We start from the raw sequence: 16854 nt of genomic DNA, 5'->3' as shown, positions 1-16854 counted from the left end.
AAATTCCGAGGAAGTAAATGTTAAAAATACAGATACCTATATAGAATATAGATTATGTGCCTAAAATAGTCCCGTCAAAATCGCTCCAGCCATTTCAGAGATTAGCCGGAACAAACAGACAGACAGACATACAGACAAAAATTGTAAAAAATGTTGTTTTGGTGTCTGTACCCTATATACATTCATATGCATTTAGTAAAAAACGGTTCTTTCAATATTACAAACAGACACTCCAATTTTATTTATATGTACCTACTACCTATAGATGTATAGATTATGTTGAAAACACGCATTCGTTCGACAACCTCTTTTGACGTTGTATATAAGTTATAATATATTACCCCATTCAATTGATTAAGTGTTTAATGTTTGGAAACCGGTCTTCATACTCAGGAGTTACATTGTTGCAAAAATAAATAAGTATTACTCGGTATAAAACCTAACGGAGAGTCCTAAATAAAGTTTAACTTGATATTTGCGTTTGAGAAGTTGTTTGGTTCTTCGAGATAACTTGGTAAGTAGATACATATGAACCTAAGCCCCAATTTCACCAACGTCTGTTAGTGCTAACAGCTTGTTAAAATGTCAAGTCTTCTCTTTCATTCATAAGAAAAACAAAAGAGGTAACGTGATACTAATTCGAGCGTTAACTTTAACAGTCGTTGGTGAAATTGGGGCTAAACCTAACTAGATTTTGCCTATGACTTTTACCAGCGTCATAATCTTTTATATAAAAAAAAAAACTAAAAAAATGGCATACTATAATATCTTTAAACGTGGCTTAGTACCTAGTCTGTCGATAGAATATGACAACCGCATGAAAATCCGTTCAGTAGTTTTTAAGAATATCGCAAACAAATAAACGCGACTTTATAAATAAGGAAAAAACAAATTAGTTTTGCAAATCCATACTGATATTATAAATGCGAAAGTGTGTCTATCTATCTGGCTGTTTGTCTGTCTGTCTGTCTGTTACCTCTTCTCGCCCAAACCGCTGAACCGATTTTGCTGAAATTTGGAATGGAGATACTTTGAGTCCTGGGAAAGGACATAGGATACTTTTTATCCCGGAAAAATGTACGGTTCCCGCGCAATAAACGATTTTTGGTGCAACAGAGTTGCGGGCGTCATCTAGTCTTAAATATATGTACCTATAGACTATTCACTATCTATAGTATAGAAAAGTATTAAATATATTTCCGTTGCTTGGTACCCGTAACACAAGTCTTAGCACGGGGCTAGACTGACGTGGTGTAATAGCGTCCATAGATATTATTATTATATTAATGTAGAATGCTGGTTTTAAAAGAAAGAACCCATAGCTTTCTCCTTTCCAATTTATGTTTCAACATTTTGGACACTAAGCATCACATTTTTTCGTAACGAAAACAAGTCTCGGAATTGGAAAGTATAAAAAGGATGTCAGAGCATGTCTCTGGGATGTCGGTTAGATGCTCAAGCTCAGATCCTTAAGACAAGCGCGGCTGAACGCGTCTGATAAGATTACTGATAACGTCTATCCCACTTATCAGTTTGTAGCTTTCAAGTCCTTAATTTATTCAGAATAGCGAGAGACTTATGAGTGAGAATGGCGGACCAAAGCGAGTGTGCGGACAAAGTGAAACCAGTGAAATGGTCTATAAGGACTACAGTTGAAATTCCTATTTTCATAGGATTGGTCGGCAATGCTATAATTGGTAAGCAAATTCATTATTAAAATTAGACCCTAGAAAATCATCACGGAGAATTTTTGAAAAATTAATGTTACTTTTTGAAAATGTAATGTTACACTTTACAAGGCTTTAAAAATTATTTCTAATATTAATTTACCAGTAAATTAGAAAATAAATGTGAAGTGATACCGCCTCTTGGACTCACAAACCTAACTCCCTAAGAAGCTGATCAAGTCCTGGTGGCACTTGTGTTTCTATCGTGGGTTCGATTCCCGAGTTCGAGCAAAAAAAAAAAGAGTGCGTACTGCGTAGGTATACTCTGGCATAATTTAAATGGAATCTGCCACCAACACCAAAATGTATGTGCTGAAATTAACATGTTCATTACCATTTTAGTGACCGCAATAAAAAACATAATATTGCACAGGACGTGCGAGCACGCTCTCAATAATTCTAAGGAGGATTGCGCGTCGTTCCTGTCTCCAATCAGGACCAACGAAACCAGCGCGTTGGAGCAAGATGTGCAGGAGTACGCCTCGAATGTCCTAACAGTGCTCTCCATGTTAGAGTATTTAGGTTCCGCGATATTGTCCACCTTCATAGGGGTCTGGTCGAACACGTATGGACGAAGGCCACTACTTATATGGCCGTTCTTGGGTAAGTAAAGGACGGTGTGTCAAATCGTCCCCCCAAAACAAACATCGACCAACAGATTTGAAATATATCTCAGTTTAAGTATCTTAGGTAGGCGTTTTTTTTTTACTATGGCGACATCTGTCAAAGACGCGGGGGTTCCGAGTAAAACACCATCTTTTATTGCTATTAATATACAACTCGACCGAGTTGTAAATATCCAAAATTGGGCACTGGATATTTAAAGGCTAATGATAAACAATAATTATTATATGTTTAACGGTACATAGTACTCCTACATAGATAAAAACATACAAAATATAATATACTAGGTTTAATAGAGGCAAATAATACCTAGCAAAAGTGTTTTTATTTATAGACAATTATTTTAATAAAATGGAAAAAAATATTACTACCTAGCTAAGAGCGGCGCGTAAAATCTACATAGACAACGAGTGGCGTTTATGCCAATGGAAGCTAACATTCCTTACTTAGAAGATTTTCCTCGATTATCCGAAAACGATGCTTTCCTTTTTGCCTTAGGAAGCTATCATATCAAGCTGGCCAAATCATACTGTGCGGAGCACTTACGCAATGGGCTTTATCACATAGAATTATATAGAGAAACTGAACTGAGTGACTTACATTTATGTAACATACCGCAAAGAAATGTGTGGTTGGTCCGAGTTCGCATACAATCGCGACATGTGAGGACACGCATTTATTAGTCATATATTTTAATAGATCGTGATTTGTCAGGAAGAAATAGTATTGCTCACTGGTATTGCACGTGCCTAACCGGAAATTGAACAGTAGGAAGCTGCGCACATATAATCTCAATTGTATGGTACATGGGACTAGGGCGTTACATTGATTTTAATCCTCCAGCAGAAATGCTTAATAGCATTACAATAGGTGCTGATTAATATTGGCTAATGAACTAATTATTTTTGTATTTTAAAATAATAAAAGTAACCCAAGCTCTTAATAGTATGATTTTTACAATATTATGTGCTGTACTGCATTTTAATAAGATACTTTGATTGCCGGTGCATTGAAATCAATATGTCGCCCTAACCCCAGCCACTAGGCAAAGGCCTAGTTTGGGATTAGGTAACTGTTTGTGAGATGTCTCGGTCATTTTTTTTAAATTATTTATTGTATGGTATATGGTGTAAGGGCGAAATATTAATTATTTGTGCCTAGTTGGGAGTTGTGCTGTGTTATTATGTGCAATTAGTGTCATTTTTGTATAAAAATGATTAAAATATTTTTTTAACTTTTTTTTTTGTCATTTCCAAATCCCATTGATTATGAAGTTAAAACTGGTTGCTATTCTCTCTATAGATCCTTATGAACCTATTGACACATACAAAAGATCTGTTGGAGGGGGGGGACGGGGCTCATATAAAAATGGTCATGGTCCTTTTTGGATCAAAATCCAGATATTGCTCTGCGCGCTTAGCATGGTCATTGTAGAAAGGATTATTTTCTGATAAATAGACAGTGATGTGGATTACAAAGAAATTTTTTTTTCTCGAAAATCTGCCAATGTATAATTTTTTCGCAATTCTGTTGTGATCAAGCTTGCCGAAATCGTATTCCATTTGTAAAGGCACATAAAGGTCAGTGCCTTCCGGTGAAGGTTCATGTTTTTCATTTAAGCATGAAAATATAATTTTCTCTGGATATGCCAATGTAATAGATACGAAATACCACAATCACCCCAGCCGTCTTTTATTTTCAAGTCACCAATTTTTAGGTCTGGCAGTGGCGGCGTGTTTCGCAGCCGCCTACACCATCGACGACAGCTGGGGGCCATGGTGGTCCGTTGTGGTGTACATCCCGATATGCCTGTCAGGTGGCAACATTGTGCTCATGATCGGTGGATACTGCTACGTCATCGATACCAGTGAACCGAAGAATACGGCGATAAGGTGATCTTTCTTGCTTATTAGTTTTGGGAGACGGTGTTCTTATTTCTATACCTCTTATTTAAACGATGATGAAGTTTGAAATAGGCTTTATAATAGAGAAGAGTTTTTCCTCATTTGGGTGTTAACTTATGATGTTTTCCTGTTGTGATTTATTGTATGTTAGTGATTTATTAAGGCAGCGATAGCGCATTAATTTGCTCACTAAGGGCCTGTTTCACCACTTCCTGATAAGGCTATCCACCTTATAACTTGACAGATCAAGTATGGATAATCTGTCAAAAAAGTTGTGAATAGCCTATTAAGCACTTTATCAGAAAGTGGTGAAACAGGCCCTAAGATTTGGTTATCATTAACTTTGTCACGTGGTGTTCGAACACATTTTGAAATTAAGTCGTGGGTTAGTGACTAAAAAACTAGTATTATTGTAATTTAAGGCTTCTTTTTGGTGTTAAATATTTATTTTTGGTAAACAAACTAAGGGTAGCAAAGCATTTGTGATGGATGGTATTTAACCCCTTTTTTATTTAACAAATTTTTGGACTTTTTATCATTTATGTGATTGGAAATATTACGTTCGGCGTGTACTCTTTTCTGACAAGCTGCATAATTACATAATATGTATATTTTCCGCAGAATGATAATTTTAGATGCGACGCTTTTGATGAGTACCATAGTCGGATCTTTTATCACTTCATACCTAATATTGGCGTTTGGAATAGTCAATGCATTATTATTTTCTGCTGGCCTCAAATTGATAGCGTACGCTTTCACACACTTCTTCATAGAAGAGAGCCTGCCCAATGCCAAAAAGGTTTGTACCTGTTCACCTTTTATACCTAATGTTAATTATATCATATTTTAATTTGTAAGATTTTAGCGTTAGCAATTTAATTTAATTACTTAGGACCTGTTTCACCACTTCCTGATAAGGCTATCCACCAATTAACTTGACAGATCAAGTATGGAGAATCTGTCAAAAAAGTTGTGAATAGCCTATTGGGCACTTTATCAGAAAGTGGTGAAACAGGCCCTAAATATCTATTTATAATCCTAGATTGGCGAGAAAATGTTCGGTTTCGGATTATCCACTTTGGTTTTAGAGCAGAACTGCTCTATTATCAAATTATTTATTCAATGCTAAAGATAAGTGCACTTCACACGTCTTGTTACATCATATTAATATTACGCATATTACTTATGTAGTATTAGTAATCTTCTGCTTTTATTTAATTGAGTAACTTTTACGTATACTTTTTCGAAAACCAGATTCAGCACCCGAGTGCTGCATTACATGGCATTACCCTAGACTGCGAGAGATGACTTAATTCGTTCTCTGAAGCATACTACCCAGATATTCATAACTCCGCTGGAATTAGAAAGGGTTTTTTTACTCCAAAACAGAACAGTCTGTTAGATTTTTTAACCGACTTCTTGCTTAAATCTGTCAGTATTTCAATTCCTCCGCATATCCACTATGGCCATGCTAAGCTTGCTGATCCATTTCAGATTCGAATTTTCAATGACTGTTTGCTTTTCAGGGCGGACTTACAAAAGTGTTTAATATATCGTACGTCAAAGATGTAATCGTGATTTGTTTCAAAAAACCCTGGTATAGACGAGCCCAAATAATACTGATATGTGTGCTCAAATTCATCATCGTTGTGTCCTTATCGGGAGCCGATGTGCTCGAATACTTCTACACGAGGCAGAAATTGCAATGGGCATTACAAGACTACACTTTCTATACCGCTGCAAGTACAGCGGCGACTTTTTTTGGTGGCTTCATAGGGGTTATGGTGGTGCAGAAGTTGTTCAAACTCAACGATATTCCGTTTGTAATGATGACGCTGATTTTGTTATTCGCGGAGTTCATTATCAAGATGGTCGCTACTAGAACATGGCATATGTATTTGGGTAAGTTATTGACACATACCTAAGTCATAACTCATAAGTCATAACCTTAAAGCTGCGCGTGCACTGGATCGGAATCGGAGCGTACGGAGCGTACGGATTTGTTGCTTTGTATTGATTTGTATGGTACTGCGTGCACTGGATCGGCATTTCTGCGCCTGAGACCGGAATTTATGCCAATGACGTCATCCGCAGCCGCGTCTATGGGTCAATTTATATATTTAGTGCAGAGTCAAAGCGCATCGAAACAAAGTATCAAAACTGAACATAGTAAATCCAACCTTAACTCCAAAGCGTTAACGCACACATTTCATATATACATTAATAACTAAACTGCCGATGCGGAATCCGAATGCAGTGGACGCACTCCATCGGCATTTCGTAAATGACGACGCTCCGATTCCGATGCAGTGGACGCGCAACTTTATACTACTATTACTTATATTTTATATTACTGCCTATGTACTAGATTTTTTCTGCAACTTGACCTTTTAACATAACATGTATTAGAAAGTATCCTACGTCCTTTCTCAGGATCTATAGAACAGGAAGGTTTGGCGTTTTGAATGTAAAGGAGTAACAAACTGTATTCTGTAGACAAATTTAAATAGAATCACCAATGAAACCTCAATACCCTTCGAGCCACTCTCGGTGTCATAAGTTTAAAATTTAGTTGACTCTGCAATAAATCAGATTATATTGACCAATTTCTAACTAGTTTTTCTGTTTCCGTGTTCACTATATCGAAAACCTAGCTAACATACTTACCTACTTTTTAACACGCTTTTATTAGGTTGGGCTGTAAGCACGATTTTACTTAAGGCGCTGTGGTTGTTGCAACTACGTAAAATGAGTTTTTTAAATAATGTTTTTTGTAAAGAAAATGTCATTTTTTAAGTATAAAAAAGTACCGTTTTAAAATTGAGAAAATTTCCTATAAGTACGCAAAGGTACACAATTTACAGTACACAATTTGAAAAATTCTGCTCGATAGAAAAAAATCTCAAAGATGACTGTTATGACGCTGTTTTTCATAACTAAATCATTTTATGGCTAAACTAGCTGTTGCCCGCGACTTCGTCCGCGTGGACTTCAGTTTATAGCGCGCGATGTCAACAAAATTGGTGTCAAAAGCTTTTATAAAAAAACCCTGGTACCCCTTAAATCAATACAGCTATGCAGTGTGCACACAATAAGTACTTCATTTTTTTATATTAAACTTTATATTTTATGCCAAATTTTAAAGCTTACTTAGCCCCCCAATTACACAACTTTACCCATAAACTATTTATCATTGATAGGTTTAGCCCCAATTTCACCAACGTCTGTTAGTGTTAACAGCTTGTTAAAATGTCCTGTCTTCTCTTTCATTCATATGAAAAACGAAACAGCTAACGTGATACTAATTCGAGCATTAACTTTAACAGTCGTTGGTGAAATTTGGTCTTAAGGTTACGTCACTGCCTGCACAGATAAAGTACTGAGTTATTTAATACCGTAGAATAGATATAACAATCGAAAAAAATCGAGACTTAAATGTAAGATGATACCACCTCTTATAGAAAGACTTTTGAGCAAGCGTCAGCGCGATGTAGAAGACGCACGGCGCCATCTATTATGAATTTTTTGAACAAATTTACCACCCTTTTTTCCAGTAAAAAAGTAGCCTATGTCCTTTCTCAGGCTTTAGACTATCTGTATACAAAATTTCATTACAATCGGTTCGGTAGTTTTGGCGTTTGGCGTGAAAGCGAGACTGACAGACAGACAGACAGACAGAGATACTTTCGCATTTATAATATTAGTATAGATTATGTGCACACTGCACAGCTGTTTTTGGGTATTTTGATTAATTAAGGGCCGCGCTACACCAGAGTGGCAGCGGCGAGGCGAGCACTTTCAGCGCTGCCATTCCGGTGTAGCGCGGCCCTAAGAGGGGTACCACTTACCAGGGTTTTAAAAAGTTTTTAAATTTGACACAAATTTTGTTGACACCGCGCGCTATAAACTAAAGTCCACGCGGACGAAGTCGCGGGCAACAGCTAGTTATGAATAAAAACAATAATATATAATAAAGTAAGTATGATTAGTTCTGTTACAATAATGAATTAAAAAATAAAACGCCATCTGTTTTCATATATTAGAATTAAAATGTTGATTGCATTGATATATTTTCTGGATGGAATATAGGCCAACACGGTACACTCGAACTCCTTAGAAATGCAGTAGGAGTTCTATAAGATATTATTATACCAAGTGATAATATTATTAAACATAATATTCTAACGTATTAAAAACTATAAACAAAAACATAATAACTAATAAGTATGATTAGTTCTATGTTACAATGAAGTAAAAAATAAAACGCCATCTGTTGAATCGTATTAGAACTAAAATGTTCATTGCATCGATATATTTCTGGATTTTTTATAATATTATACATAAAATATATTTAAGATTTTTGAAATATTATTTTAATACACATCCAAGACCCAGGAACATTGAAAACTTTTTGTTCCGCCTGCGGGACTCGAACCCAGGACCCCCGGTATGAGCGCTGGCCACGCGCAATGCGAATTAATTTTCATCGATATTTTCATGGAAATAAGATATTTTCCCACATCAAAATGTAGCCTATGTCCTTTCTCAGACTCTAGAATAACTGTGTACAAAATTTCATTGCAATCGGTTCAGTAGTTTTGGCGTGAAAGCGAGACAGACAGACAGAGATACTTTCGCATTTATAATATTATATAGTATATATATAGTATATATAGTATAGATTACACACTTTCTAGTAAAAACAAAAAAAAATAGTACATTTGTCGTAACCTAACCTAAACGATTTGATATATTTGATTTGTGTAATACTAAAAACAAAAGGGTTTTTTCTCCTATTTCTAGATTATCAAGGCACGCGGCGAGCACGTAACCGCCACTGTACAAGGCGCGCTGATATGAATGTTATTTTAATGTCCTTTACGTCGATATTCGGACTGACAGACATCGACCTGCTTATTTTAGGGACTACTGGGCCTTAAGTATCTCCAGTAGTCTAATTAATCCGAAACTTTGCATACCTATGCATTAAGAGCCAATGACAATGCAACAATTTATTAAAATTTTTGAAAAAACGTGTTTTTTAGGTTTTTTTAAACTATCTGGTTATTTCCAGCCTTATCCATATCATTATTCAAGAAGATGTTCGGACCGATCTTGCGGACGCATCTCCGGAAGATCGTCCCAGCGGATGACATAGTCAAGGTCTTCGCTTGGATGTGCACCATACAGAGCGTCAGTCCAGTTCTGTCCCCTGTGATATACAACCCATTATATGCAGCTACCCTGGCTACATTCCCCGGCATAATATATCTCCTCAGCGCGATACTGATAATGATATGTATCGTGATACTCGGGTAAGTGGTTTTTCCTAAAGATAACATTCACGAGAGTATTTATCTGGGGCAAATACCGATTTGCCAAGGTCGGAAGGGACAAGGGTACACACTTGTAACTATTATGTACGGTCGGTCTTGGCGGTCAATACTTAGAACGAGGACAAGTTGCGGTAGGTTGCGGGTTGCGTCGTAAGGGCCGATTCACACTAGGGTTGCTGAGGATTCCTCTTCCGCTTCCTCATAATGAGGAAGTTCCGCAACTTTGGGTTCCTCAACCGTTACCGCATCCTCATAAATAAAATAAAAAATCCTCTTCCGCTATCGCTTCCTCAAAATTTAAGAGGAATTTATGAGGAATTTCACTGCGCATGCGCGTCGCGTATCCAATCATGGCAATGCACACGCCAGAGCCAGAGAATTGTATCATTCACTCATCTTTTTTTTGTGTGCGTGTGTTGTGTATGTTTTTTTTTATTGCTGAAGGCAGGTTATCTATTGTGACTCCTTCGCATTAGAGTACCGTCCCCAACCCAATGCTGCTCATAAATTGAACGATGTGGTTAGGGTTGGTGCCACGAATTTTCTCTGTGGATGAGTATTCGTAGCGACCAAGGTGCCTGTTCCTGCTCTGTAGTAGAGCAGGAAAGTCAAGGAGAAGGTGTATAGGTGTCTCATCCTCCTCCTCGCAGAATCTGCAAGTCGTTAAGCTACTAACACCTATGTTAAGGTGCTTATTGAGCTTGCAGTGTCCAGTTAGGCTTCTGGTAAGAATTCTTAATTGATTCCTACCCATGGTAAGCACTATTTCTGACAGTTTCTTGTTAAAGCCAGGAATTTGTGCCTTGGAGTGTTCAAGGCCAGGGCCTGTAGACAAGTGGCAAAGCAACGCTAACGCTAGCGTTAGCGTTTTGCCACTTGTCTACGGGGGCAGGGGTCTCACCCCATTGCTTTCTGCCTAGTTCGCGAGCCCATTCCTCGAGCACTTGCTTTGTAGTACTGGGAGATATTCCGCAGACCGGTTCTGGGCCATATATGAGACTCTCGGCCCCAAGCCTAGCCAGTTCGTCTGCGGTTTCGTTGCCGGGGACGTTACTGTGGCCCGGGAGCCTAGCATGTTAAACGTCTCAATGCATTCCAGAACCAATTTCGACGAAACTTCTGCAGCAGTCAGTGCTTTAAGTGCAGCTTGACTATCAGAAAGGATAAAAATATTTTTGTTAACTAGTGCCATCTCTAGGCTTTCTAGTAAGCAACCGATGATTGCGAAGACCTCAGCCTGAAACACGGTCGCAAACTCCCCCAAACTGGCATGTTTGCCTCTTGGTGGCTTGTCCCCGTAGAATCCGGCTCCCGCACGGTTCTTTTCTTGATCCATCCGTGAACCAAACTATATCGCTAGAGCGAATATCAATTAGGATTATTCCTTCCCAGTCCTCCCTGGCAGGTATAAGAACCTGGTATTGCTTCGAAAAGCTATGCACCTTGATCATGGCATCTGATGACATGTCCATGATGGGTGATTCACGAAGAGACTGTTCCAGCTGCCAAATGGGGTGGAGGCCCAATTCGTCCTGCCCGCCGTCCTAGCCCTGAGAGCCGCCTTTCTGGCCTCTATCTGAACAAGCAGAGGAAGCGGAGTTAGGTTGATCAGGGCATCGAGGGAAGCGGTGGGTGTTGACGAAAGCGCACCCGTGATTATTAGGCATGCCAGTCTCAGGACGCTGTTCACATTTTTGCGACAGTTTACTTGTTCAGCCTTTTTTGCCACACTACGCAGCCATATGTGGTAATCGGTCTCACTACGGCTGTATAAAGCCATTGTGTGTTGCTGAACTCCTGCTAAATTGCTGGACCGATTTTGATGATTCTTTATTGTGTGTGTTTTGAGAATGGTTTAGATTCATAGTTTGGTCCACTGGAAAATGCCCTTTTAATAAATTTTTGTGTAATGTATGTACCTAGTTATGTACAAACAGGACAAAGACTTTTGGGTTGGGTCCGCAGTCCGCTAGTATTTATAATTTCCTATCATCCTCTTCCTCATCCGCTTCCTCTTCCGCTTCCTTTTCCGCTTCCTCATCCGCATCCTCTTCCTCAAAAAATATCCTCTTCCTCATCCGCATCCTCTAAATTTGCGCGTGAAAATTCCTCTTCCTCCTCCTCTTCCTCATAATCACTTCCTCAACAACCCTAATTCACACCGGAATGGCAGCGGCGAGGCGAGCACTTTTAGCGTTTCACTCAATAGTCACTACACTATTTTTTTATCTGCGCCCTCGGACGGTTCTGAGTTGACAGCTGTCTAAGGTCGGACGCAGTGATGGTTAGGGGATAGATAGAAATTTCCCTTTATTATTTGGCAAGATATTGAGATTTTTTAATTTGACCTTAGGTTTTCGGGGGACCATGTCCCCTGTGACCGCGCCTGTCGTCGACGCACAGCAGTTATGTCGCTCTTAAAATCCGCTTGCGCCATTTGGAGTTATAAACTTATTAGTTATTACTTACAAACTTTAACACTACTGCGTTAAATATATTAATAACTATTAAGAAATAAATTAACAGTCAGTTTTTTTTAAGTCAACCTTTATGTCTATAGTCCATACTCAAAGCTTAGACCCAACCGCATAATCTTATCTATGGTAAATAACGTCCTTTCTAAAAGATATTTTGTATTTGCATCTTGATATCGCTATCTGAATTCGAGAGCGTTTATATCTTCTTGAAACAACAGATAAGCGAATTCAAAGTGCAAGAAGGAATATTTTCATATTGAAAATACTAATTAAGCCAGAAGGTTAGCTCAGGTTTTTAAGATATTTCATTCCAAAGTTTAAAAAATCTCGAATTTTAGTCTATTTCGGAATCACTTTACAACTATTGAAATAATTTATTAATTATTTTCATGACTTTTCATAAAATATGTTTAGTAAATATACACATCTATTATTTAGATCTCAATTTAAATTGCATATTAAGTATATTTTTAAAAAAAAAAAATGAGTTGAAAACTAAACTTTCTTTTTCCATACAAAAATAGTTACTCCACGTAGCACAGTGTTTTAGAAATCCCCAAAATCGGACACGACTAAGTTAATGCAATGAGTCGATGGCGTCTTATATTTCAAATGCAAGAGTAGAACTCCCGTGTGCGCATTTTACTTCGTTTTTGAGAAAATCAATTTTTAAAATAGTCATTTTTTGACTCCCTGAAAACGAAATTATTTTATTTAAATTAATTACGAGGGTTTGTAAACTTGCTACCCAGTTGATTAGATTGATCATTAAGAGACACAAATTTTGTACTTTATTTCATTCCTACAATTCAAGTAGTTCCTGAGATTTTAATGTTTTTAAATATTTAGACTTTACTTTTTTTCTGCTTTCCTATATGATTTCCGCACCTTCTGTCCAAACTGAAAAATACTTTGGTATAGTCTTTACACTACAATATTTTTATTTTTTGTGAATCGCGTCTCATACCAGAGATTTACGAATTTCTAATTTTAATTCGCGCCTTAAAAAATTTAAGAGCAAAGTTTCATCGAAGTGTTAAAAAAATATCATAACATGTGGACAGCATTTTTGACGACCAAGGTGATAAAGAATATTTTTTTTTTATTATTTGACTGATAAAAATTTAATTGGCTGATTATTTAAATTGTAAATGTTTTATTATTTGACTGATTATAAAAAATAATAATATTTGATGGAACTTTGCTCTTAAAATTTTTAAGGCGCGAATAAAAATTAGAAATTCGTAAATCTCTGGTATGAGACGCGATTCACAAAAAATAAAAATATTGTAGTGTAAAGACTATACCAAAGTATTTTTCAGTTTGGACAGAAGGTGCGGAAATCATATAGGAAAGCAGAAAAAAAAATAAAGTCTAAATGTTTAAAAACATTAAAATCTCAGGAACTACTTGAATTGTAGGAATGAAATAAAGTACAAAATTTGTGTCTCTTAATGATCAATCTAATCAACTGGGTAACAAGTTTACAAACCCTCGTAATTAATTTAAATAATATAATTTCGTTTTCAGGGAGTCAAAAAATGACTATTTTAAAAATTGATTTTCTCAAAAACGAAGTAAAATGCGCACACGGGAGTTCTACTCTTGCATTTGAAATATAAGACGCCATCGACTCATTGCATTAACTTAGTCATGTCCGATTTTGGGGATTTCTAAAACACTGTGCGTAGTATGAGCTAGGTAAAGCGTTTTAAAAACCGTCATAACATTGGGGAAATTAGTCATAACTCATTGAAACAAGTTACATTCTCAATAAGAAGTGTCTCTTACACCCGGTTTCTGAAAGGCAGATCAACACTAAAATTAACCAATCGCCTGGCATACATTTATCAAAACTAATACAAATTAATACTTTCATCTGCAATGTGATTCTGAAATGGGCTAAAATGCGAGATTTTTTAAACTTTGGTAGTTTGGAATGAAATATCTTAAAAATCGGAGCTGATAGAAAGAAAACTTCTTAGAAACATATATATCGTGCACACAAAACTCTTATAGAAACTGCTATTAGTTCGCATGCAACATTTTTTTTTCGATTTTGTTGACCTGTGTTATTAATACTTATTTTATTTTTTTCAAATGTTTCTTTTGCATTGTTTGAAGAGTTTCCGATCATTCGATAGTGCATGCTTTAGCACTACCAGTGCCCTGGGCGAGATGTGCCTAAAATTTTCGTTATCGATCTTAAAACTGTGTGTTAATATGTGCTTTTGTTTTCAGATTTGTGTACTACTTCTCAAAAATCGGTAGTAAGCTTGACAAGGAGTGTGGTATAAGTAACGAAACCCTTGATACCACTGCCGAGAAGGTATGAATGTGATCTCGAAATTGATCTTGTGTCTAACTGGTCCCGACGAATGCCGAGAAATTAGGCCTTCAAAAAAGTTCCTACTTCATATTACTTGGGCTGTTTATACACGAATGCTGCAAACCACGAAAAGTAATACCCATCGAGAACATCTCAACATGACTTGCCACTGTTAAAGTGTAGTGTGTAGTTTCTGTTCTAATTAATTATTGTTCTAAGTCTAGTGGTCAATTATATGACATAAGGCCAATACGTAAAAACAATTGATAAGATTTGTCCGCCTTTTTGCGGTTTTCGGCAACGCGTCTTAGGCTGAAAACACACCGAAAGGGCAGCGGACGGTAGCTCAGTGGCGAGCGATTTTTAAACTTTATCTTCATTACTGTAATACATAATATTATCGCTTATGAAACTTGGAAAGTCCGCCACTGCCCTATGCTGCCAGCCGATGCCGTTTCGGTGTGATTAAGCCTTGAAAGTCCAAGCCACCAGCATGCTTAGCATGAGCATAGTAGAAATAGAAAAGACTAGACAAAAACAGTTCGACAAGTGATCTATCATTTAGACAAAGTGACAGAAAAGAAAGAAACTTTCTTTGATGGCCGTGCTAAGCCTGTATGAGTCAGTCCACATGGCGCGTTGCGTCGACGCAGCGCTGCCGTTTGACGCATAGCGGGCCACACGAGCGCTGCGTCATCGCAGCGTTATTACGAAGCATCTAATCTAAAAATCTAAATTCTTAACTTCAACACTCCCGTTCGTCTCGGGGGCTGCTGTCCGTCATGTGTGCGTTGCGTGCTGCTGTCACGACGCAGCGCGCCGTGTGAACACCTTGGTTATTTGTATGTAAAACAACGCAACGGCAGCGCGCGTCGACGCAACGCGCCGTGTGGACTGGCTCTAAGTCAAGTTGTCTCAACCATAATCCCGTTAGGTAAAACCTGTCTGTATAGACAAGAACTTTATTGATAAATGCCTATATTATACCGCTATCTGCTAGGATTGCGAAACAAGAAAAATAAAAAACTAAAGCCTGTTAGAACTATTTAAGTGTGATATTGCGTGAAATTGGAGTCACTGTACAAAGACTTGATATGAATAATTGTGATATTGTTGTAAGTATAAATGTTTTATAATATTGTTTATAAATAAATTATTTTTAAGTTATATGCGTGTTTTATTTGCCCTTTCTAAACACTATATAAGTACAGAGTGCAATTAAACCTACGGGTCTAATTTTTTTTAGGGCTTAGTATCATTAGGAGAGTCCATTTAACCAAAAAAGGGTGTTAATTTTTTACAATAAGATATTTTATCCCACTTAAAATCGTTGCAGAACGGTCACTTCGCGGCGGTGGGTAGAGCGGGGTGACGCGGGTGGAGGCGCGGGAGCCACGCGCCCGGCGGCGTGTAGTGTCCAGTTTTTTAGGAAAACTTCCGAAAGCTATTTCTCAACATTTTAGTACTGAGTGATTATAAAAGAAAAAACTTGAGAGTTGTCAAGGGACACCCTGATGGAACGAAGTTATGAAAAACGCCATCTAGTTGACGCCCAGGAAAACTAACAACGACACTTTTGTGGAATTTAAGGAACTTCGTTCCAAAAATACGTGTATTATTATTATGATCCCTCGATCGTGGGATACTGTTATGCGATAGCCGGGTGCCACTTGGGGATTGATGGGTTAACAAAGATCAATATATCGTTTGGCCGGAAGGTTTTATTGCACCCCGTTTAACATAATATTTAAGTGCAATAATAAATAAATAAAAAATAAAATAAAATTTATTAGACACTACATAAAAATCAAGTGAGGTGAAGCGCCTGCTACCCTATATAGGTTAGGAAACCTGTAGTTAGGGCTAGCAGTCTCTTTTCCCCTAAATACAGAACAAACAATTTTTATACAGTATTAGCAATAGTTCCTTAATTACAATATGTTACAAACTTATGTATTCTAAATGGCACAGATTTTGACTCAGTATAGTTAAGATTTTATCTATTTACCTTTAATATAACAATACAATTAAATATTTACCTTATTTTATCTTAGTTTTAAAATTACATAATAATATGGATGTGGAAGAGTAGACAGAATTTGTGGGTCTGTGAGTATTATGTGCAATTGTTATTGAGGTGTGGTTACTTTATTGTATTATGTAGATATATTTAAAACATAATTTGAGTATGCAAGTTCCATTATACCATGAAATTTTCAGTTTCATCATAGGACATTTTGTGAAGATAGGTACGAATGAGATTTTTGCAGGTGGAAAAGGTTGTTTCATATATTGGTACATTTAGGTTAATTTTATTGTAGAGGTAAGGGCCTAGATAGAAGAAGAAACGTTTGGTGAATGATACCCTTGGTTTTGGAATCTGACATATTTTATCTTTGCGTCGCTTGCTGAGTTCTACAAAAGCGGTCTTTCTATGTTGTAAGAGTACTGCATGAG

At 37.2% G+C, this 16854-nt stretch overlaps 1 protein-coding gene across 2 annotated transcripts; it reads left to right on the top strand.

The window, feature by feature from the left end:
- The first annotated feature begins 264 nt into the window (after positions 1-264).
- On the top strand, positions 265-15066 carry LOC121737371 (proton-coupled folate transporter-like). 2 transcript variants are annotated; one of them, XM_042129039.1, is made up of 8 exons: positions 265-514; positions 1564-1697; positions 2070-2330; positions 4069-4243; positions 4877-5054; positions 5782-6157; positions 9330-9570; positions 14310-15066. In XM_042129039.1, the coding sequence occupies exons 2-8, from the start codon at positions 1589-1591 to the stop codon at positions 14401-14403; spliced, it is 1434 nt and encodes a 477-aa protein (XP_041984973.1). In that variant the 5' UTR covers positions 265-514; positions 1564-1588; the 3' UTR covers positions 14404-15066. The 2 variants fall into 2 exon arrangements, with proteins under 2 accessions (XP_041984973.1, XP_041984972.1); XM_042129038.1 differs by lacking the exon at positions 265-514 and having other exon boundaries at positions 1304-1697.
- Positions 15067-16854: the final 1788 nt, after the last annotated feature.

Source organism: Aricia agestis, chromosome 20 (assembly GCF_905147365.1).
Source record: "Aricia agestis chromosome 20, ilAriAges1.1, whole genome shotgun sequence".
In the NCBI taxonomy this organism is placed as follows: Eukaryota; Metazoa; Arthropoda; class Insecta; order Lepidoptera; family Lycaenidae; genus Aricia; species Aricia agestis.
Note: the sequence above shows the minus strand (reverse complement) of the source record. Positions and strands in the feature narration are given on the sequence as shown.

Bases quoted from the DNA above. Each gene is read 5' to 3' on its own strand.
- LOC121737371 (XM_042129039.1), top strand. From the start codon at position 1,589: ATGGCGGACCAAAGCGAGTGTGCGGACAAAGTGAAACCAGTGAAATGG. The intron at 1,698-2,069 runs GTAAGCAAATTC...TTACCATTTTAG, and splicing joins GGTCGGCAATGCTATAATTG to TGACCGCAATAAAAAACATA. The intron at 9,571-14,309 runs GTAAGTGGTTTT...TTTTGTTTTCAG, and splicing joins ATATGTATCGTGATACTCGG to ATTTGTGTACTACTTCTCAA.